Source organism: Lissotriton helveticus, chromosome 2_1, assembly GCF_964261635.1.
Source record: "Lissotriton helveticus chromosome 2_1, aLisHel1.1, whole genome shotgun sequence".
In the NCBI taxonomy this organism is placed as follows: Eukaryota; Metazoa; Chordata; class Amphibia; order Caudata; family Salamandridae; genus Lissotriton; species Lissotriton helveticus.
The window spans coordinates 668,470,483-668,495,432 of record NC_136059.1 but is presented as its reverse complement, the minus strand read 5'-3'; the positions used below and the strand labels follow the sequence as shown (position 1 = coordinate 668,495,432).

Sequence of the window (24,950 nt, the reverse complement as noted above, 5' to 3'; positions counted from 1 at the left end):
TGGATGCGCTCTCTTACTATCAATGAAGACTCTGGATGAGCCCCCACTCGTTTCGCCGTCCTCAATCCTGGCGCAGATGTCCCACAATGTGGTAGGTAAATACCGTTCCCCGTGGCCCCCAGTGATAAAGGGGTGGTGCATTCCCTACGGCTGAGGCTGCCGCAATTACATCAACTTCCAAGGTTACTACACAAGTTAGGAAGCACACGGGCAGCTGCGAAGGTTCAACCTTTAAACCTTTAATGAAAGGTACGGGCGGTAAATGTCAAGCTGGAAACATTGTAGCAATGAGTTTGTCAAGCCTTACGCATTTCGAATAACTTCTTCTTCAGAGGCTTTACAGACGAAATGGCAACCAGGCACTCCCCGGCATCTTAAATGTTCAAAACCACGCCCTGGATGGGCCTCCCACTTGGGACAGTGTTCTGTTGCATTTTGGGAGTTGGAGTGCCAAACTTTAAAATCCATAAATGGATGCGCTCTCTTACTATCAATGAAGACTCTGGATGAGCCCCCACTCGTTTCGCTGTCCTCAATCCTGGCGCAGATGTCCCACAATGAGGTAGGTAAATACCTTTCCCCGTGGCCCCCAGTGATAAAGGGGTGGTGCATTCCCTACGGCTGAGGCCGCCGCAATTACATCAAGCTCCAAGGTTACCACACAAGTTGCTGTTCATACCAAGAATTAAAGGTTAAAGGTCGAACCTTCTCGGCTGTCTTGAGTGCTCCCTCATTTGTGTGGCAGACCTGTGAGCGAGATATATATATATATATATATATGACCAAACAACCCAGCTTCCACAGACACCTCCATGGACGAAGGCACGGACACGAGGTAGTAAAGATGAGGCAAATATTTAATCCTCCGGTCCACCCTCAACCCCTGAGATAAGAGAGACGCGTTTCGGATTACAAGAACCCTTTGTCAATCTAATTTGGCGCCATTATTTCCACAGTATAAATAGCCCTTCCCATTTGAGGCATCAGTAAACATAAACAACATACTACTGATCACCACACTTTTGTTGTGTACTTTCTGAATACATGACCTATTTTCAGTAAAACGGAGTAATAGTATTGTTAAAAACATATTATACTATACCAATTGCATAGTGCAAAATTGTATTTACAAAGTTAGGCTTTAACGTTTACAGCATAAGTGCATGTTTAAATACAATGCCACTCATCAAGAATGGGAGTAATGTGAGCATTTAGTAATGGGCAGCCAAAGTCTCTTCACTAATCGCTATATTAAACAAGCATTTACAATGCAACGGTCTCGCCTTTGCAAAAGTTAGAGCTGTTGGCATTGTAAATGACAACATTTTTATTTATGTGTTGGTTTTGAAAACAGAATAATAAATGGCATTGTTATTTACAATGCCAATAGCTTAATCTTGCAAATGTGAGAATGTATTGTGCACTGAGAGGAACAGTAAGGAGGCATTTGCGCTGAGAGGGGCAGTGAGGAAGTATTGTGCGTTGAGGGGGGCAGTGAGGAGGTATTGTGCGTTGAGGGTTCAGTGAGGAGGTATTGTGCACTGAGGGGGGCAGTGAGGAGGTATTGTGCACTGAGGGGGGGCAGTGAGGGGGGCAGTGAGGGGGTGTGGTGCCAGCACCTTTAAATCACAAAACTCTAAAGAAAGTTATTATTACTTGTGTTACCCAAAAGGTGCATCGCTGCTTGACCTGCAAACAATAACCAGCACTGGGGTCCACTTTCACCTTCCACTACTGATGCGGATTCACATTACGTTCCTGCTTACCTAGTTTGTTGTCTCACCAGCTTAAGAAATGGGAATGCGTCTCTCTGCAGGCCATGATCAGCGGTCCTCAGCTAGCCTCGCACAGCCCCCCCCTTGGTGAAGTCTTACTGGGGGAGCGGGGATATGTTGGTGCCGTGGGACTGGCAAGGTTGTAGCGTGACTGGGGTGGGAGGGAGAAGAGCTGGGTGTGCACAGGGTTGTAAGGGGGTACAACCAAATGTGGCAGAGCGGAGGAGTGTGCATGGTGGTAAAGAGAGTACAACTAACTGTGGCAAAGCTGGGTGTCCGCAGGCAGTAAGGGTGTCACTGAAGGGCGGTTAGGTATGCAATGCACTAGGGGCTTTGTTGCCGAGAAGCCCTTACCTGCTTTCTGCAGCTCTGTCCGCAGCCCCTCCGGTCTGCCCCAGTCGGGCTGCCTGGAGCGGTGAATTCGTCCTGTACCGGGTTGGCCACCATCGCAAACTAGCAGCCTACAGTCTGCAGAGTCGGCCGAAGAGCACCATTGCCCCACGACCACAACAACATCAAACCCGGCTTCGCCCGATGACATCACACGGGACCGAGTTCTTTTTTAGTCAACAACATTTTAAAGAAGACGCGTGGCATTGGTGAAGTGTGCGCGTAGGAGCAAATATATGGATATTAAAGAAGCAGTGTGGCATCATTGCAGCCGTTGCGGTGCTGTTGTAAATATGCAGCCACATGGTGGAAATGACATATAAACATTAAAGCAGACTGTGAAGCCGATCAGACGTGTGGCGCTGGGGAAGCGGGAGCGGCCACGGTGCTGTTTTTAGTCAGAGGTCCGTGAACTCTGCTGCTTCAGTCTTTTGCCTCTGCAATACCAGCGTGATCTGCAGCTCGGGCACTCGCTCACGAAGGTGTCGTAGAGTGTATAAAGAGATGTGCGCGTTCACAGTTCAACCCCCGCCTACAATGCCCAGCCGGCCGCCCGGCCAATTGCATCGCGGCCCGGCCGGAAGTTCCGCCTCCTCGAGCACCCGAGAAAGGAGAGGAAAAGTCCTCCCGCGGCCCGGGGCTCCCGTGAGCTGTGGAGAGCCCCGGAGCCGCCTGCGCAGAGGAGTTGCCTTTTGTCCCGCGGCCCCGGAGAAGAGCTGCAGAGCTGAGGAGTCACACCGGGAGCAAAGAGAAGTGCTGCGGAAAGAGCCCCGAGGAGCGGGAGCTCTCGTGTAGCCCCCGCCAGCAGAGCCCGGTGAGTGTTGTCAGGTGGGGGGGGGGAAGAGCTCCGGACCATGCCACAGTGCCACCGAGCGGCCCCACCTGGTCAGCAGGGACCCCCAAGAAAAAGTTGTATTGCCCTTGCAGGCCGGTCCTGGCCTGCAAGGCATTATGGGCTGCGCCGCATATTAAATGAGCGGCTCTCCCGCTGCTCCGGGGAGAGCCGCGCTGGCGCTTCGCCGCTTCCTGGGCCCTAGTTGGGGAGTCGGTCCCACCTGGACCCTGGTTATTGACTGAATATAGAGACACGCCGCACATTCAAGACGCGTTGACGCCAGCCCCTTTTAAGAAGAAAAAGAACCGAAATTCACGATGTAGCGCGCGCGCAGCCAAGGTGCCAAAGCGCGCCCACGAACAGAAACTGACGATGTAGCGCGCGCACCGCCAAGCAGCCAAGGCGCCAAAGCGCGCCCACGAGGTCAAATCTCCGGCAGGAGAAGCGCGTGACAGTCTGCTGTCCACATTCCCCCAAAAGTGATAACATAAGTTGTCTCGCCCTAGACAGCAAAAGCTTCGCTTTTGCTTTCGTCTAGGCGAGACCTAAAAACCACGATAATATAAAAACACAAATGTTACATATTTACAGCTGCTGCCCGTTCACCTTATTATCCAATAAAGAACAGATAAACGTCCAAATTAATTGTTCACTCGAGCTGATGGTGGAATCACCTTTCTTCCGTCTCCATGTGACCTCTGCTACAAGGTACTGCAAACTCTTGCCGAGTTGCCAGAGCCACCGTAGCTAGTAAGACAATCCAGAGTCAATAAATCTAAATAAAGTCATTGGCAAATCCGGGGCTAAATAATAAACATAGTGGCAGTATTCTGACTTAAATGTCAGCCTCCGGGCATGCACAGAAATTCCACCAGGACTACATATCCCACAAAACCCCTAGAATGTCTCATAAAGAGCGACGTGCACATATTGTTGAAATATTGATGCAGAGGTCAAAAGTGAAAAAGAGAGTGAGCAAGGCCGAAGGCAATATTGTCAATGTCTGATATGGCAGGAAGGAAGGAATATAGTTTTATCAGGCACATGAACCGAGGTTGAAGGGGACCGATGCTTAAAGATAAGTACGCCTGAACTGACCTCACCGCTCAGGCATAGGCTTTTCGCAGTGCCCAGACACCAACAGGCAACAGTCTCCTGGATAAGGCATTTCTTGCTTAGGAAAACATGGACTTTGTGCTGGCCGTCACTTGAACCGCCCCGCTACGGGACCCGGGCCCTCCACCACTGTCATCCTCAATCCTCGTCCTGGCTGCCAAGTTGGGGGCTTTCCCAATAGTACTCCGGTACTCCTCCAAACAACTTGCGGTATGAAGGGAAAGCCACTATATATATATATACACATAGGAAAAAGACCTTTAGGATTCAAGTCGGTTTTGAGGCCAAAAACATGCACGCGTTGCTTTGCTTCCAATGGCAACGCGTGCAAGTTTGGCGATTACCTTGCAGGAGCGAGCAGCGACGCCATATGTTATCAATTATCGTGCCTTACTGCTCGCTCCCGCAAGGGAATTGCGCAGGCCCCCTCCTCTAACCCCTCCCCCTGCTGCCGCGCGAGGCACGCGCTTGTGCTTGTGCTTGTTTTTCTTCTGATGTCGATGGTGGTAACGCAACCACTGCACAAATAGCAACCCTTCTCCTTCTAGGATTAGAAACCTGACCTAATTTCCCATACTGCCTCTGCGCCACACTCCCTTCACCTCATCTCACCTCATCTGCTCCTGCAGAAGCCACCAGCTACCACCCACTCTGGAGTGTGAAAGAGATGCTAAGTAGCCACGGGAGCTTCCTGGAGACAAGCAGGGGCAGGAGACGCAAGACCTGCGCCCGCGGAACAAAGAATCATAGCTGAGGAGAAAAGATCCCACGCTGCTTAGACACGCCATATAAAGAGTCCTCGCTCCTCCAACCGCGCCATAAGAGTAAAGTACAGGAACTCAGGGGAAAAAGAAATGTTCAAATGTCGACAGAAGTCAGGGCAGTTAAGGTGAATCAGAGCTTTATGAATGCACAGTTCAATGCGATGGCGAGTGTCACAGAATATTCATGCCAATGTGCCATGCAAACCTTGCCTTCAGTGGCGGCTCCTCTATAGGGGCGTTTGGGTGCCGCCTCCCTGCTTTCTCGCCGTGCGAGAAGGCAGAAACAAATGGTAATAACTACCATCTGTTTCTGTCTTCTCGCACGGCGAGAAAACAGGGGGGCGGCGGCCAAACGCCCCTATAGAGGAGCCGCCACTGAAGGCAAGGTAACTACCATCTGTTTCTGTCTTCTCGCACGGCGAGAAAGCTGAGTTCCTGGTTGAGAGTGGGCAGTGTTTCTCGAGGGCAGGGGGGAGTGGCTTGCCCACTGTTGTTAATACTCTCTGTTTGGGCAGCCTTAAACCCCTCCCGCCTCCCCCCCATCCCCTCCACGGTGCGACAACCCCATTTCCACCCCCCTCCGACCCGCCCGTAATGCCAGCCGCGACTGTATCGACCACAGAAGTTGGGAGTCATGTCAGCGCATTTGCTGCCCCTTCTTGGGTGACATTTATTGAGTACGAATGGTGCACCTGCCACACCCTCAGCCTATCAGACGGTCTATGTTTTATGCATTGAGACTTTCATCTATGCATAAACATCGCTAGCTAGCCCACGTGTATTTTTCATTCCACGATTATGAATAACGGCGACATAATGCAGCCCGTCATGACCTGAGTGGTACTTCCAAAGCCAGCGAAAAGCCAACAATCATACTAAAAGTGCGCACGTTCCTGGTGCCGTATTCAAATTCATACTTTGCTCAAATATTGTGCTCTGTCTCCAGCGTAACTACAACTTTCCATGCACTCAGCCTGCTACTTACAGCTTCTCAGTTTGTTCGACGCTCCCTTTGGCATTTTCTCTCCGCCCTTCAGTAGTACAATAGAGACCAAAATAACAACATCAACCTCTCCAGCAGAGCACAGACTCCCTCGGGAGCCGGGCCTCGACACTGCGGCTCTGGCTGGCACTGCTGCGGCGTCTGGCTGGTCCGCCGCCAAGCACATGTTGCCGCGGCCTCTGGTGACTTTGGGGTCAGGGAGCCCGAATTGAGGATGCTTGTTGCCGATGTATGTCTTGATTCAAGAATTCTACAGACTGCTTAACGTAGCAGAAATGACATCATGCGACCATTGACACCCGACACCATCAAAGTTGGCCCCTTGCCACCTTGATCCGTGGATTATTGTCTCTTTTCTTGATCCACGGATGGGGGAACGCCACGAGCGTAAAACGCAGAAAGTTTACTTTATTTTCCTAAAGCTGCCTCCATGACTCCTGAGGCCAGGGGTACTAGATCAGTACCAGGGGTACCACTACCAAAGCGCAAGTAAAGGCTAGGGCCCGGCGCACAACAACCCCCAACAGCCAGCCATTGTCTGGTTTAGAGTTGGGTTGTAACAGAACATACTCATGTATGTGAAGTAGTGCTGTGTGCTTTGAATGGGTGTGTGCATGGGTATGTGCTAGCGAATGATGGGTGTATGTTTGCGCGCTTGTGAATGGATGGGTGTGAGTGCACATGTAGATGGGTGGGAGTGAGTATGTGTGTGTGGGTGCTTGTGAGGGATGAGAGGAAGGGAGTGTGCTTGTGCGTGCCCACCCCACTACTCGTCGACATTACGAGCCGCCACTGCTTGCCTTATGTGTCAGTGTCACCCATCACTGGCGGAGGTTGTTTGCAGTGCAAGTTCAAAATAACACGTCAGTAGAAGCTCCCGAGTAATGGGGCGCCACTACCCTCTTTTGTGCTACAGGTTAACTCAATGACCCTGTCCCTAATACAACTTCTTGTTTATGCATCCCTTGCTACCGCAAATTTACAGTTTTTCTTGCTCAAGTTTTTAACACGTTACTTCTCAGTTAAAAAGTTGCTTTATTCTCTCAGCCATTGATGGTTAATCGACTGAACAGGCTTTGTCGGGATCCGATCTCGTGACTTGCGGTTCACATGTAGGTCCCAGGAGTCAGATTATATTTCAATTTGTATATCATTTTACTGTAATCCCTGTACTCCTGTTCTCTGGACTATGTGGCAAATGAGGACCAAATTAAGAAAAACACACTTGTTCATTAAAAAAAACTGCACATTCTGTGGAAGCATTCATTCACTTTTTTGTCGTTTTAACACACACATTACTACTGTCTGGACAAGTGATATAATGCATTAGTAGCAGTTGAGTGCCCGAATAGAATAGTCAGCAATTGTAATGTGACCAGTTACCCTTTCTAAAGGGACAGCCACTGCAGGAAACTACGTGTGGCTTGTTTTCCTTTTTTTAAATAATTTTTTTAATGTTTGAGCTGGAAACAAATGTTTCTAGTAGTACTCTCCAAATTATGCTGCAATTGTGGATTTCGTGGTAAATGCTGTATATTCATAATTACGCAGAAACCGCACAGGCGACAGAATCTCAGAATTAGAATGACCCTGCCTATGTCTCCATGCTAAATTTGATATTAGTTTTGGTCGTAATTTCCTATCAACTTAATGGAACTCATATGCTAAGAAATAGCCACAATTTAGTTCAGTGGCTATTGTAACGGTCAGACACCCCTGCCAACTTGGTCTGTGCTTTGCAAAAATCATTATTAAATAAATCTCAGCAGCTTCCTTTAAAGCAAGAAGGAACCTTTGCTCCTGAGAAGGGAGTGCTTCCGGGGCGGTGGCAAGGTGGGGAGTTTGAATTAGAGGTGCCTAAGGGGAGGGATATCAGCGGGATAAGAAAGGGGGCGCTTACAGGTGGTGGTGGGGGGTTGGAGCAGGACTACAGGGGCTGAGGGTTGGCCATAAAGGGAGGCAAGTGACCTTCAAACATTTTGCTTTCTTACCCTTTAGTCTCTTCATCAGTTATTTAAAAACACCTCATTCAATGCACAAGTGGATGTGGGTTTGCACATTTTCACCAGGAGCATTGTGGTAAAAGTGGGTGCTTAACCGTGACAATTTGAGCGCCCTTTCCTTTTGCTGTTGCCTTGATTCTGAGATGAAAATTCATGGCTGTGAGAATGGAAATTAATTGTGATAATGATCCTGGGTATTTTTCTTTTGTGCTGCACAAAACTATAGTTGTTGTTGCCAATGAAATCTGCCATTATTTGGTAAACCAAAAAGCTCCACCGGCCAAGCATCCATGATAATAGCCAGAAGACTGATATGTTCGACAATTCCCACAACGATGCTCTAATCTTTCTCCTTCTTTTCCCCTTCTTTGCCAGATCCAGAAAAATAAGCATTGGCATAGCCAATAGGTCTCGCCTTTGTGCCTTATAAGTATTTAGTTATGCAGCACAATATCCTTGGTGCAACACCACCAACTGGTAATTGGCTAAACACTCTTAAGGTCCCAAAGCCGAGACCTATTGTCTATGCCAATGCTTGTTTTTGTTTGTGGTCTCCCTCTCTCTCTGGCCATCTTTCTTTATGGCCGCTGCTCTGTGGTTCTACTTTGCTTCCATTATGCATGAGCATCCTGAACTCCTAAAGCTTCACTTAACTCAGTTTCGTTTGTTGATTGCGACTGCCTTACGCATTTCCTTTTTCCTCTTGTTTTGTTTTACCAGACGGCTACATTTTGTTTTTGGCTCCTCTCGCTTCTTCTTATCTTGCAGATACCCCAAGATAATTTCTTCGATTCTTTCAGCACACTTTTTGCTTAACAGGTGTTTTTCTGTTTTTTTTTAGCTTGTCAACCAATACATCAAGCTTTGACTGTTGACACATGATGTTCTCAGGCCTGGATAATTTTTAGTGTTACATTGCTCAACTGGATAGCTTTTGCCGGGTGTCAGTTTTTGCCAGGTGTTGGCGATATTACCTACTGTTTGCCCTTTCATTTGGATGGAATGCCTGCGTTTGCAGAATAAAGATAATACCTATATATAACTCTAATCTGTACTAGCTTGATCCTGTGCCTCCTTGAGGCATCCTCCCCAGTTGACTGTGTTTCATGTTCTGTTTCCTGACGACATCTTTCTTCTCCGTGGTTGCATCTTCTACTGGATTGATATTTCTTTGCTTCCTTCATGGGATGACATTTATATTTGAGACTGCAATAAGAGAGGTTTCTGGATGTGGCTGCCGCTTATAGCTATTGAGTGACATCATCTATTTATATAAAAACGAATGTCTGTCTGTCTGTTTGTCCTTTATGCATTACTACACCATTCATCCGATCGCCATGAAACTTTGGGAAGTTGTTGAGTACAATCCCGCAAAGGTTTCTGGCATAAAATTATTTTAAATATCGGCGCCCCAGGGCCCTCATAATCTTTCGAATATCGCGCGGAATTACAAAAATCATCAGTGGCTCAGTGCACGTGCTATATTAGCAGCTACGAACAACGATGTAAATGCCGTCAATTTCAGCATTCAAAACGGAATACCAGGCGAAGCGACAACGTATAAGTCCATCGATACTGTGATGAATCAAGACGAAGTTGTCAATTACCCAACGGAATTCTTGAATTCACTGGATTTGCCCGGTATGCCACCGCACATTTTGACATTAAAAATTGGCGTGCCTATCATTCTTGTTCGAAACATCAATCCACCACGACTTTGCAACAGTACAAGACTTTTGGTGAAAAAGATGATTAACAATGTCATCGAAGCTACAATTTTGAATGGGAAATTCAAGGGGGAAGATGTACTGTTGCCACGTAATCCAATGATCCCAATAGATATGCCATTTGAATTCAAACGTTTACAGTTTCCGGTGCGACTCGCTTTTGCAATTACCATCAACAAAGTACAAGGACAATCGCTGCAAGTGTGTGGACTTCATTTAGAGAATCCGTGCTTCTCACATGGACAACTGTATGTGGCCACCTCACGCGTCGGAAAACCTTCTGATTTATTCGTGTACGCACCAGACGGAAAAACAAAAAATATCGTGTATCCACAAGCACTCGAATAAATAAATAGAATTAAAACAACACTTTCAAATGTTTTCCATATTAAAATGAATACGTTTCAATAAAAAGACACAATGTAAATTGAATGTTATCATAACAAGTTTCCTTGAATTTCCTTTCTTCTGAGATCGCAGCAACGTGCGACGGGTAAGCTATTGATATATATTTTTTACTTTCACCTCTCTTGCTGCTGCTGAAATCAGTGATAAAAAGGTATCTAAATAATACATTCACCTTATTTATTTATTTTAAATCCTAAATTTTCTTTAAGCTAAACCAAGAAAAATCTTTTTTTTCTGTCACAGTTAATCTATTTGCCTTAAATAAGTTCCAAACTTTATATTTATTTTCAAGTTTTAGACACTGTTAGAAGTTTTTGCTATGCAGAATAAAACGTTATCAACTGATATGAAGACGTTGTTACCTTTTTTCAGATATTTCAGAATGTGTGTGTTCTTTCTGAGGAGTGCAGCAAATGGAACAAATTCAGTGTAGAACAGAAAGAGGCCAAAGGGCCCTCTACAGCCTATCATCACACTTCTTTCAAAAACAGAAATCACAAACTTGTACCTGGCTCAGATAAAGAGATGTTAGGTTAGGTAACGTAATGTTAAAGTTATTTGTAAAGCATGTATACACCTGAGTTTTCTTGGCGCTGAATAACCAGGACTATAAACATGACGAATCCAATTACTAGGGCAATAAAGTTTGTTGTCGAAGTTCATCTAAACTGAATGAAAGGGGATATTGAGTGCTAGCTACTGGTACTGCACAGTTTAGAAGAGTCCAGGGACAAAGGAGGCCGTTCTGGCTTTGGGAACCTTTAATGGGAGTTAGTCATTGGATCTCAGGTTACATACAGGAAGCTTTGTATCATTCGAGTTTGACAGTCAAGAAATCCGGAAATTGCTGGTAGACTCCAAGGTGAACTATGAACATAGCTTTAAAGATTCTTCCTGGATGCACAGGGAGCCCTTGAAGTTGCTTCAAAAAAGGAGAAATATGTTGATATTTCAGGACTTTATAGATGAGGCTCACAGCCTCGTTTTCAATCAAATAATTTACTTTTCAGATTTTTGAGGAACTGCTACTAAATGGCATTCCCATAATCAACACAAGACTTTTTAAGAGAGTTTGTAACTGGAATTAGGTGATTACTATCCAAAAACGAAAAATATTCTGGATAGTTTTAAGATGAATGAAATAGGTGCTTGGGATTTTGGTTACATAGGGACTGCAGATAAGACTGGCATTAAAATAAATATGCTACATTTCACGGCGTTCTGAGACATCCACCACTAAACCAGCCACAGATTATGGGCAAGTGATGAAGTAATGGAAAGGTCACGTGTAAACCCAAAGATCAATTGACTGTCTCCTGCATACATGTAAAACTTAGCCCCTGCCGATGTTAACAATAGAGCCGAGGGACACATGCAGGTGTTAAACGGGAGAGAGGATGAAGGGAATTCTGAGGGATGCCACAATTGAGAACTTTGGGCTTATACTCGATAATGGGAGGGACACATTCTGAAACTGTTCTGGTAAGATGCCGGCCATTTTAAAGCTGTACTTTAACTTTAATATGAAATCCCATGCCTCTACTAGTAGTTTCTAGCATTAGAACAAAATTGTTCTTAAAAACATTTTCCATGTGCATCGTTTAAATAAAAATAAAAAAAATGATACTTCCTTCAGTTGTTTTTTTTATTTTGTTACGGTACGTTTTCGTTATCCATGAGTTCTTAAAAAGCAGATGCCAAATTCCAGGGAAAAAGTCAACATTATAATCATAGGAAATATTCAAAAACAGTCCTCACCTGGTCATCAAGAATGGTTAAATTATAAATAAGAAAAGATCTGCCTGGAGGAAAGGTAACATTATCGCTCACTGGTCTGATGTCTTCCTCTGGTGAATTTGGACCGTCTACTACCTGAAAATAAATGATGAAGTCATTACTTATAAAGCAAACAATATAAAGAACTTTTATTAAAAAATAATAAAAATATGTTTATTTAGCAGGTTATGTGATGCGTGATGTGTTATGTGTTACATGTCGTGGTGGCCTCTTATATGTTGGTGTATCAGGTGGATGGTTTTCGGCTGGCACTACAAATGTATTTGGGAAAAACAATGGTTCTTGTGGTAAATACAAAAATATTTGATATTAACTATGCACAATGGCAGATAATACTAGAAAAAGATGTTGAAGGAGATACACTCATACAGAATGCAATCAGGAGACCATTGGGGCACAAAATCATATATATATATATATATATATGAAAAAATATGTACAGTGTGCCCAGTGTCCCAAGTGAAAGTAGAAACAACACATTTTTAATGACAGACATGTGACATACATTTCTTAGTAAATAACGCCAACCAGCAGTCTCCTTTTTAACAGAGAGTCCTCCTGGGTCTCCTTTCCCCTGCCTATACTCCTTCTGAGTGCACGTATTAACTGTCTATATTTCAACAATTGGGTGGTTGGCATTTGGAATCCCTTTGGTAGATAGCCAAAGGGGACTACTCCATTGGCGACCCATACTTCTGCAAGCAGGGTGATGCCTATATTATCTCAGCCCTGTAAGACTCTCAGTACAGTCACTTGTCTCATGCTGGCACCTTCCCAAAGCGGCATGTGGGACGTGAGCCTCTTGTCCCATCACATCTCTCACAGTAAGCTTATCCACTGTCACCAGGCACAACCGGTGATTCAGCCTGCCCCCATTTAATGCATGTAAATAGCTTTGGTTGCTCATGCCCCATCTATCCATCTGAAATGCTGGGTCCACACATTCTGCATATGCCCATTCATTCACTACACAGAACTAACTGTGCCACCTTATAATATCATTTGACATTGAGAGCACTATACCTCATTCAAATTTGGAGCATTGCAGGATCTGCATCACTGTTCGAGGTTGACCTCCCGCCCAGAGAAATGTCCTCACAAGAACATCCACAAGTGCAAAGAACGCCTTTGGGATTCCATATTGTTTATTTTGTAGGATGTATAGCAAGCAAGGGAGTGCGACCATTTTAAACATGGCCGACTAGCCCAGTAGGGGAAGTGGCAGTGTACCAATGTTTAACATACCTCTAAAGTCCCTGGAGCAGGGTAAGATTTTCCTTGTAGTATGATACAGCATCTATGGTGACCCAAATGCCCAAATATTTTAATTTGTGATGTTCCACTTGTAGGTTCAGCAGTAAATCTTCTCTCTGTCCCCAACCCCCCATCGGGAACAACAGAGGTTTCTCTCAGTTTATCGTGAATCCCAAAATCTCACCAAACACCCGAAATATAACATGAATGCAGACCAGCGTTTGTTCTGTCTTAGTTAGGTTTAGAAATATGTTGTCTGCATATAGCGATACTCTTAAGACCCAACCTGAGTCGCCCGTCCATCCCCAGATTTGCATCATCCATTCTCATCAACTCCACCAGCTGTTCCACCGCCAATGCAAACAGCATTGGCAAAAGAGGGCAGCCCAGTCTTGTACCTCGCCGAATTGGGAAACCCTCCAGAGAGGCAGCCATTGATTTTTAATCTAGCTTGTGACCTTGTGTACAGTAGTTTGATTCAATTGATATAGCGGGTCCACCCCCATTTTTCAAGGATTGCGAACAGAAAGGGCAATTTCACTGAATCAAATGCCTTGTTGGCATCCAATGACACAAAGGCCCACTGTTCCCCATCCTTACCCATCTGCTTTATGTTGTTGTGGAGGCATTTCAAGTTCAAACTAGTTCCCTAAGAGGAAAGGGTATGCCCAGAAATGTGTTTCATGCTCACTGTACCACTAGATTCAAGCTATCCTGTCTGAATAGGGATGATACCACGAAACTGGTCCCAGGATGCTTGTTTCCAGTCCAGGAAGGACCAGGCCTGGCAGTTCGGGTTGGACTGTTCCCATGAGGAGCAGGGTTAAGACTGATTTCCATGTGGCTGGGTCTAAGCTGAGGTGGCGTGGTGAGCAAAAAAAAGAAATGAGGTATGTAACCCAGATCTGTGACTGGGGGTGAATGTTTGAATTGTTCAGCATTCCATCCATCATCTGTTCTTTTTGCTTTCATTGCCCTATGTGTGAATGGTATGCCCAGATGTGGGTCCCATGCTCATTGTGCCACTGGATTCAAGCTAGCCTGGCTGATGAGGGGTGATATCCACAAAGCGCCTGACCGTGTCTTCGCTTTCGATTCACAGAATGTAGCCATATGATCTACAGATGCCTCTGCTATCTGTCTGCTACACAGTACCATTCACCCCATCTGTAGTCTGAACTCCCAAATTTGCATCCCCTGCTTTTCCCTGCCACCTATCCATGATAGCAGTTTCCCCACATATTCACCCGCATTGTAAATGCACTGGCCAATTTGGCAAGAAAATAGGTTTTCACCTCCGTCGTAGGACAGCCACTATGTTCCTTCTCAAGCTGTTCTAGGTCATCGTCTAGTGTTGTCAGGCACTTGGCCCATTACTTCTCGTAACCCACTTCTCCCGCTAAGAGCACTCCCCTAAATGTAGCCTTACATGTTTCTATGATGTGATCACACTTTTCACGGTGCCGTCCTTTTCTTGAAAGTAGTATTTGGAGGCCTTATCAATTGCCTTCATCACCTGCTTATTGGTGAGTCACCATGTTGCCATTTGCCATCCCCAGTGCTCCTTACCCCTACTCGTGGTTAAAATAACCTGCAGTGAGGAGGTGTCTAAAATCCCTTGTGCTATGTATTTGGTCAAACCTAGATGACATGCAGTGAGAGTGTGAATAAAAGGAGTATTTCCTCCCCTGCCCAGTCCCAGTGACTGTGTAAATCACTCCATTCTCCCAGCTGATATCATTGTATTATTCAATATGGCCTCTGGGCCAGATTGTACCATAGACCTGCATGTTGTTCTGAAATATAGTGTTTTTCCATGTACATATTAGAAACTGTTTGAGTCTTATTTCTGCCTCAGAATCCAAAAAAACATGTTTTGTTATTCATTTGTATTACCTCTATTTTAAGTAGATATAAAAAGGACAATTTTTTTCAAAAGGTATAACTCAGGCTGGACTTTCAGTTTATGGATTGTGATTGCTGTGTCAACCCCAATTGGGGAACTACCACCGAGTAAACCTAGAACGCTCAAATCAGATACACTTTAGAATATAAGTGTAGAAGAGGAGCTACTAGGTAATGTGACTGAAGTACCATAGAACATCAGGTCTAAGGACATCAGTGGTTAACAACAATGCCCACAATGGAGTCTGTGCAGTAACCACTCACTGCTTAGGATCCAGAGAAAATTCCCCACAATATTATTTAGGAATAGTGTATGGTTGTAATTAAACACACCATTCAAATGTTGTAGCTTGAATTGCATAGCAAGGACATTTCGTTGCTGCACCATAACTGTTTTCCGCTTATTGGTCGCTTCTTGAAGGAGTGTAGTTCCTGGTGGAATATTCAGTACAATTATAAATGTTTCTGTGTGAAGTTACAGCCTATGGGTTTTTGTACTTTGGATCATATAGGTCTTGCAGACGAAAGCAGAGAAAATTCCACTGAGTGACTAGAAATACTAAGTGGAATATACTCCAGTAGAGACAGACAGTTGAAAGATGCAACAGGGGGTCTCCTAGATTTTTTTCTAGAGATTATTTGATGTCCAAAAGCCAATCTGCCAGCAACTGGATACATTATAATAAAGTGTAACATAATTTAAACAAAAAATCATTGCCCTTATAGAACCTTGTAGTGTTACGATGAAGCCCAAAAATTCGTTCACTAGCAATAGCAAGCGGTAATCAGCTGCAACAAACACATTTAATCAAGCACTGACAGAGACAGCGTAACTTACCTCTAAAGTCACAATCACTGTGCCATAGGTTCCCTTCTCTCTAATTAACGTGATCGGCACAGTCTGGTTCCTACCTCTGGCCTCTGTTACTGTAGTTAATGAAGTCTAATGGAAAAAAGAAGTGAGCAGCAATTAGCAAATAATTGAAGAGCAAATAAAAATATTACCATAGAAAGAGCAAATCCCCTGCAAAGACGTTAATACAGTTAGCAAGTGGGTTACCCAACCAAAGACTGCAGCAATTCATATTTACATTGGAAGAAAAAATATTAGATACTAGCTACCATTATCGATGCTCATGCCATGGAATATTGTTCTTGTACTTAATTGCAGTAGCAACACAGTATATTCTACAGTGCCATTCTATGTATCTTAGAACTACTCGTGAATACTTGTTATTGGCTGAAATCTTGATCATTAATATAAATGAGCTGGGTTCTGATCCACCTGACCGATGCTATTTTTGTGTTATAACATATTTTTATTTAACATTTTCACTGAGCTTCCATTAACATTAACAGTATACTGTCCAGGAAAGTGAAACATACAGTGCTGTGCCCCACTCACCCAAATACTACAAGGGTAACAGAGCAAAGTGAGGTATGTCGAATGTCCCTACATCAATGTAGTTCCTGGCCTCCTCCCAGGCTCCTAGGGTTGCTTCCCGCTCCAGCCTCTCTCTAAGTACACTGCCCCCCCCAAGCTTCTTTAATGTGTTCCATAGGTTTGCCCTTCTATATCTAGGGACTGGTATTGATCCATCTATGTTTCAAGTGTGATCCTGCAATGTTGGGCCCAATCTCTCCAGTCCCTCCCATGTTCCTGGGGCAGCCCCTGGCTGTGTAGATTGGTATTTCCAGCCCCAATCATCCGTCTAGGCCTTCCTTCCATTCCTCTAGTTATGGTGCTGCCGACGACTTACAGTGCCTGGCTATGTCTCTCTTGGCTACCACAAGTCCTATCCACAGTAGGACTCGTTTATACCTTTTGCCCTCAATGTTGTCTGAAATGTGTAGCAGCATGAGTCTAGGGTTGTGAGCCAGTGGCTAACTTAAACCTCTGCCCAGACAGGTCAGGACCCCTGCCCAAAAAGAATTACGAGACAAGCAGCTCCGGATTGTGTGTAGAAACTCTCTGCAGTTGATTGAGCAGCATAGACAGAGACGAGGTGATCATGCCCATGCTAAATATAACAACAGGGGAGAGGAGAGAAAAACTGGATCCGTTCTCCCTCTACAGAATTAATTAAACAAAAAGAATCCACATCAAGGTTTGCACACCATCCTGAAGAAGAAGCCTAGCTTTGAAACATGTCGACGACGCACACACGAGGAGTTATACATTAACATACAAAATACCTCACACTCACTCTTTTAACAGTACCAGCACGGGGGCCCATTAAAGTTGCGCTATTTAAAACATCTTCGTACAATTACCCTCAAGCCTGCCCCGCTTCCACTTCGCTGGCAGGCACACCCTTTTCTTTTTACTTTCTCAACCATACGCCATTTTATTGTTTCTTCGCTGGCAGGCACAGCGGTTAATTTTGCCTGCATTCTTCATCTGTTTGGCTGCCTACATCGGTATTTCGCTGGCAGGCACAACTGTATGCTGTGCTTATATTCACATTCCCTGCCTGTTTTTCTGACAGGCACAGCTTGCTACCTATAAAAAAAAATAAGTTCACCTCATCTAAGTGGCCGTGCTCCTTCTACTACCCGCTTCATCTCAGTGACGGGCACGCCCCTTTTCACATGCCTGTCTCTACTCCACCACAGTGATAAGCACAATCTCACTCAACATGCTTTTACCAGCTTATTATCTACAATGACGGCCACACCTTTGTACTCAAAATGCAAAATGTCAAGCCAATTCCCTTCTTCCTCTCCAATCCGGGTGAACCCTCCATTCGCTGGTCAAAGTGGAAGACGGTTTTTCTCAACTATGGGAGGGTGTATGGTGTCACTGAGTGCTGAATGGAAGTTAGCCTTACTCCTACACTGTCTAGGATCGGAGGGGCAAGAGGTGTTAAGCCATTTACCAGACCTCAACGACACTGAATCTGACAGCCTTAACAAATTTGAAATATATTTAAGTGTTACCTCCCCAAAGTCAGCACCATCTTGGAACGTTACCACTTTGGGAAGCGTATACAACAACCCAAAGAGTCTGTCGAAGTGTATGTGACTCATTTGCGCAAACTGGCTTCCACTTGCAAATTTGATGGCGCACTCGAGGAACGCATAAGTGACCAGTTTATGTTGGGATGTACCATAGAGAAAGTCAAGGACGAACTTTGGCAACAAGACGATCCGAAATGAGATGAGGTCATCCCTATTGCTAAGCGCATTGAACACTCAGTTGCTTGTGCTGAAGTGATAAAGAAGGAAAATGGCACTGCTAGCTCTACTAATGATGAAGTACAAACTGTTATGAAGACAAACACATTTAAGCATATTGAACCCCAGCTTTCGAAGCCTAAAACGGTCTTCTCTGGTAGGTGCTACCGCTGTGACATGCTTGGTCACCTGGCCAATGACAAGTCTTGCCCAGCTTTGAACTCCAAATGTCTAAATTGCGGGAAGGTTGGCCATGTGGCAAAAGCTTGCAGAGTTTTGAAGTTTAAAAAAAACAAATGTGTGAAGGAAGTTTGGGATCAAAACAAGTCTGACTCTGATCCTGATGAGTTACATTGTGGTGAGGTCTAGGCTCAGGTCAGTCAGTGTAAGCGCAAAAGCCCCATCGACAGTGTTCGAGTAAGCGGCCACCTCGTGAAAATGCTTTTCGACTCCGGCGCAAAAATCACGTTGATTCCAAAGATTTTCTACGACACATCACGTTTGGGTAAGGTGAAGGTCTTTAAACCAGATATCAGGCCGCTTGCCTACGGTGGCCAACCCATAAAGTTATTCGGCAACTTTGAGGGTGACATCGAATACAAAGGTAAAATCACCGCTGGGAAAATCTCCTCCAGAGGTGACAGCATTGTCAGTTGGTCTCACCAGGCCGATCTCTGTGTGAGCTGGTCCCGGGTAGAGATCCATGCATTGTTCTGAAGGAGGACCTACCACCATCACACTCTGACATTGCTGGTCCACCTGAGTCTGCCAACGTTGTCCAAGTAGATGTTTTGTGCACTGAGTTTTTAGCAGGTCTTCTGGGAAAAGTTAAGTTGTTTGTCTGACTATACACTTAGAATCACCTTGAGACCTGGTGCCATCCCTGTCATAGTGTGCCATTAGTTCAGAGAGAGTCCATGCAAAAAGAACTACAAAAGTTGCTCAATGAAGGGATTATAGTCGAAACTGAGGTGAGTGATTGGCTGGCCCCCGTGGTACTTGCCCGTAAAGCTTCCGGTGAGGTGAGATTATGTGTGGACTTGCGTTCTCTCAACCGAGCTGTCATAGCTGACAAGTACCCTCTCCCTAATATTTACAGAGACGCTGACGCAGCTAGGTGGGGCTGAGGTCTTCTCCACATTGGACCTCAGGGCAGTGTACCACCAAATCAAGGTCGACCCTGATTCCATGAACCTCACTGCATTTATAACACCTTTTGGCACATATAAGTTCATGACGCTTCCCTTTAGCCTAAACTCTGCAGCCTCTGTCTTCCAGAGAGCTATGGAAGATGTTCTACATGGGCTACCTGGCGTCAAAATTTACCAAGACGACGTTCTGTTACATGGCCCTTCTCAGAAACTCCATGATGAGAGGCTCAGGGCCATTCTGGAACGGTTTACGTCATGTGGCTTAACTTTATGTGAGAACAAATGTAAATTTAACCCCTCTGTAACTGACTATTTGGGCCATAAATTATACAAGGAGGGTGTAAAGACCATCGAGAACTTTCCCATGAACCCAATCCAAAGACGAGTTGGTTACCTTTCTTGGCATGGCTGAGTATTATAATAAGTTCGTCCCACGGTTTGCTTCTCGCACCTTTACCCTAAGGGTTCTTCTCCAAAAAGGGGTGAGATTGACCTGGTCGCAGCAGTGTCAAGTGGAATTTGTCAATATAAGAGGGGCTTTGAGTGGTGTGCCCTCTCTTCACAGCTTTGACACCACTTCCCATTCCATCCTCATCACCAGTGCTAGCTCTAGGGGTCTCGGTGCTGTTCTCAAACAGGTGATGGATGGAAAGGAGATAACTGTTATGTTCCTGTCACGTGCACTGGTGGGACCAGAGATGCAGTACTCTGCCATAGAGATGGAAATCTTGTGAATCTTTTGGGCTATTAAGAAATGTAAAAAGTTTCTTTGGGGAAATTCTTTCATAGTACAGTCCGACCACAAAGCTTTGAAAGACTTGTTCACCCAAAAAAGTTTAGATGCTGTATCCTCAAGGATGGTCAGGTGGATAGTCGCACTCCAAGACTATGATTTTATTGTAAATCACATACCTGGTGCTCAGAACAAGGTTTCAGATTGCCTTTCTCGCCTTGTCCTGAACAACCCTAATCATGCACTCGACACCTCAGGAGACCCGTGGGAGGATGACAATTATAAAGTTTGTGAGGTCATGACAGGAGTTTTGAGTGAGGGAGAGTGGAAGTCTTCCATGGAAAGTGACCCCACGATTCTCTAGTCTGCAAGTAGGTGACTGAAGGTTGGGGGGTATAAAAAATCTGAATGAGGAGACACAAAAGTTTTGGAATGTGCGTCATGAGTTGTCTGTCTCCTCTGGCTTGCTTTGGAGGGGTACTAAAATCGTTCCTCCCCTGTCCGTCAGGCAGAGAATTGTTCAACAAGCACATCAGGGACACCAGGGTATCTCCAAAACCAAAGAGAGAATTTGATTGCACTTCTGGTGGCCTAGCATCAAACTCCTTGTCGAGTGCATGGTGAGAGATTGCTCGGAATATAATGCCTGTGACAAGGTCTACAATACCAGACTACAACCTATGGTTGTGTGAGAGACCCCTGATCATTGTTGGCAGGAAGTGGCACTGGATCTTCTGGATCCCATTACGATCCGGTTCTGGTGTGGTGACCCCCTGTACAGACTCTAGTATGCTACCGTCCTGTGCGGATCTTGTTGTGGTGTCTTGGCAAGAAAGTCAGAATTTGAAAATTGCCAAAAGAAAAGAATATTTTGATGTCAGGCATGCTGTTACTCACACCCGTGTGTGGGTGGGTGTCAGAGTGAGGGTATGTCTATCTCAGAGATCATGTGGGGTCTCAAAGTTCTCCCTCGCCTTTTGTTGTTAAAAAACGCTTTCAAAATCCAGTGGAATTGAACGACGGTCGCATCTGGAACTTAAACAGGATTTCTCCCATCCGCACCAAGATCCGAACTGAGTTTATTGTTCAAAAACAAAATACTGATGGGTTGCCTGCTTTGCGAAGGAGTTCTTGCCCTTAGAAAGATCCAACAAAATTGCTTGATTTTGCTTTACATTAATATTTTCTTTGCTTTTGTTTTGTTCTTGCATTTCCACACTCTTCACCCCTCACCCTGCTGGGTATCTCCTTTCTTCTTTTCTCGTTTAAAGAGGGACGGTGTGTAATGACCTGCTAGTCATCCTTTTTTATGTATCTCTATGCTATGACCTGCGTGTCATTTCTTCCTGTTCCAAGCTTCACATTGTGTATAGAGTTTCTCATTCTAGAGCCTTCATTCATTTGGTTTGAGTTGCTCTAGAACTCTGTGAATTCAGTTGCTGCTGGCGCTGTATGGATAGGACGTCTTACAAGTAGATACCTGCTGTTCCTGAATAAAGACCACTCTTCAACCTTAACCAGTGTACTATGGTCGTACTTTATTACAGCCCTCCTTACAGGTAATGAGTGATCAGGATTCCCTGCATGGCTCAACTCTTTGAGCCATGGGCAGGGGTGCCCTAGCCACCAAACCACCACTCAGTCAGAACCACTAATGAAAAGCCCTATAGTATGAGAGAATATCTGGTGTAGACAAGCCACCATCAAAGGATGTCTTATAGCATTTAGTAAGTGCGATTCTAGGTGGTCTTCATCTCCAAAGAAAGTGTCTCAGCGGCTCATTCAGGTGCTTGAAGAAAGCCTTGGGAACAGAGCGTGGGTAGTTTTGTAACTGATATAATAGACGGGGGATCTTCAAAAGAAAAAAGAGAGGCCCTGAATGAAATGATACAAAAGCAGGGGAGCGGGGTTACAGTAACCAAAAATTAAACAAAGAACAACCTGCCTCGTCAATTAGTAAGCAGGACTGGCGAGGTATCCCGCTTACTAACTGACAAGGCAGGTTCTTTGTTTTATTCTTGCTAATAGACGGGGGAGGCTGGCCATCTTGTCGATTGCAATTCTCCCCATCAGTGAGAGTGGGAGTGCAGACCAGAAGTCAAAGTTTTGATATAGTTTGTGAAGGTCCTTCCAGGCCTTCCGACTATCCTCTGTGATGTATACTCCAGGTATTAGAAGGCTTCTGTATGTATTGTCAGGTCTGTGGCACAGGTTAATAGATGTGGTCTCCACCCTGTCCTATCCGCTAAGGCCAGGGTGTTCTGGATCCTTTGGATGTTGAGGCATGTAGCCCAGCTGGGCATAAATCCACATTGGTCCAGATGGCGCAGGGATCGCAATACTGTCAGCAGTCAACTGGCCAGGGTCTTCACCCAGATCTTCACTCCTACTTTAAGAAGGGATATAGGGTAGTAGGAAGAGCTGTGGGTTGGGGGCAGTCCCAGTTTGGGAATCACCGCTATATCTGCCGATCGTAGGTCAGGCAGGAACATATCCACCATTGCTGGGCCCAGTTGACTGCAGTATGCTTTTTCAATTTCTAAAGAGAACCTATTTGGCTCACGTTTTACCTGACTGAAGTTGGGTCAGGGCCTTTCCCAATTCTTTCAGGGTAATTGGCTCTTCTAAGTAGTTTCTCTTTTCGTAGGTTAGTCTGCAGGTGGGCGGATCCAACAGGAAAGACACTGTGACTGATTGAGAGAATACCTGGGTTGTAGAATAGAGCTTGGCATATTAAGCAGCAAATCTGGCTGCTATCAGGGGTTAATTATTGATGCTGTTAACCACTTTGTCTACTAATCTACGAACCAATATGCACATGGCAGCAGCTGAGCACAGATAGTAGAGGGTTTTGCAGGTCTTGCCCCCCCCCATTGGTAGCTGCCACGCTGCATCACGAGCAATGTCAATCTCGATTCGTCTAGGAGTGTCTGTCATATTGATGATTAGGTACATGTTAGGTACATGTTATATTTCTAACTAGGGCCACATCTAGTGTCTCCGCCTACTGCCTATCTGAACCCCTATCTGCCTATTGTGAACCCCAAGAACTGTTTCTAGTTGGTGCAAATGAGCTGGACAGTGTATGAAATACCCCCCCCCCCCTCCACACCCCCAAAGCTTCATAAACTCAAAAAATAGAAGTATCTGTTGTGGTGAACAGTAGGGAGAACTGCCAACTGGGCATTTGAACTTCCATCCTGTCCCTACACGCCCAACTCCTCTGTGAGTACCATTTGAAAACAACCCATCAACAACATAAAGGCCTATCAGGGTGGGCGATTCCCACACCACCTAAATATGAAAAGGGAAACTGATTAGGCAATCTGCAGTTTTGGTTTCTAAAGAAGGTATATTGGGAGGGGCAGTGGACCATCGGTGCTGACCGATACTTTTCATGAGAATCTGGGTAAATCAATATATATATATATATCCCTGAATCTGTAATTGGAATCTTGTGTTATGTAAACAGAATATGTGCACTGTTTGGCTTTCATCCTGAAACTAGAGTCCAGAAGCACAACATTGCTATGCACACTGCCTCATATTTCAGATGCTGGGCAAGAATAAGTGAGGAAAGGGGGTGTCATCTGAGGATTTTATACAGAACTATCACTGCATTATATTTGGGTTGATCTATAGAAAGGACATCACAACCTCCAAAGACATTAAATAAACTTCTAGACCATAGTAACATCTAAAAACTGTGGCGCTTAGGAAAACATAGAGGCAAACTTGAGCAGGGGGATCTATTTGTCTAAGACTTTTGTGCCACCAGAGGGCCACTTTATCCAAAGGAAAACTATGTTCAATACATCAGCAGTGGCAAAGAAAACTGTATGAGCCTGGTGCCCGGCTATGTAGTGAGCTCAATAAATATAGTTGAGTTCCACTGAGCCTTCAATGTTTGCAATAAAATACATTGTAGGAGTAACAACATTCCTTGCTGTCCATGTGGGGTAAGGTGGAAGGGCCAACACTGACATTTGCAGGGACTTAAATCCTGCAGTTGTTTACAATCAATTGCAATCCCTCAATTAAGGAGCCCACGGAGATTCCATTGTTGTATGCATATAAAACAGCATCATTAGCTGGTGCTACATGTCTGTATGTGTGTGGCCGGGCCTCCATGGACTGCCTTTGCCAAGATTTGATTCTCATGAGATCCGCTGCAGGCAAGACAGCCAACTCCCATATATAAACCCATTTCCCTAAAAAATGAGCGGCAAGGAGATCCTTGACATCTGACAGGTATCTATTTGACCTATTCCTAACGGTTGTCAGGGCACCATGGCAAATATAAGCTAAGCCAGGTAGCCGTCACCCTCCGCAAAATAGGGATAAAAGATACCTGGACCAGCAAACTGCAAAAATGTAATGTTTAGCTGTCAGATTTATTTATTCAAATTAGTGTTGACCAAAAAACTCCTATCATTGCTTATGCAGATTACTTAATATTACTGGATAACATTCCAATAGGCCTTCAATGCTCTCTGGACTTTATGAGTCTACATTGTAAGAAAAAAGTGTATAAAAATGAATCTGACTAATACACAACTCATGAATTTTTGTAATCTCTCATGCAAGTTCTTTAGGAAAGTGGATGGTACCAGCTTAAAGAACATCAAACCCTTTGACTAGTTGGGTGACACCTTATCTGCTAACCTGCTGTGGGACACACAGCAGTCTTCTTTAAGAGTACAATGTTCTTAGGTAAAAGCTGGAACATAAGTATTTGTTATGAAACACAATGTTGTTTCTTATTAAACAATTTGAAATATTTTGATGCTAAGATTTTTTGGAAATTTTCTGTACCAGCTTCTATGCATGGAAAAAATTTAAATAATAACTAAGAGAAAAATGAGGCCTCTGTTTTTAGAAGTTAATTGAGATTCCATCAAGGTACTCCTCA

The 24,950-nt window shown here is 44.8% G+C and overlaps 1 protein-coding gene across 1 annotated transcript in view; it reads right to left on the bottom strand.

Moving 5' to 3' along the window:
- ADGRV1 (adhesion G protein-coupled receptor V1) overlaps positions 1 to 24,950 on the bottom strand; it is a 2,034,994-nt gene that overhangs the window by 1,896,354 nt on the left and 113,690 nt on the right. The window contains exons 5-6 of the mRNA XM_078677778.1: positions 15,816 to 15,920; positions 11,780 to 11,893 (exon numbers count right to left, since the gene is read on the bottom strand). Of these exons, the coding sequence (XP_078533904.1) occupies positions 11,780 to 11,893; positions 15,816 to 15,920 (219 nt within the window). The remainder of the gene's footprint in view (positions 1 to 11,779; positions 11,894 to 15,815; positions 15,921 to 24,950) is intronic.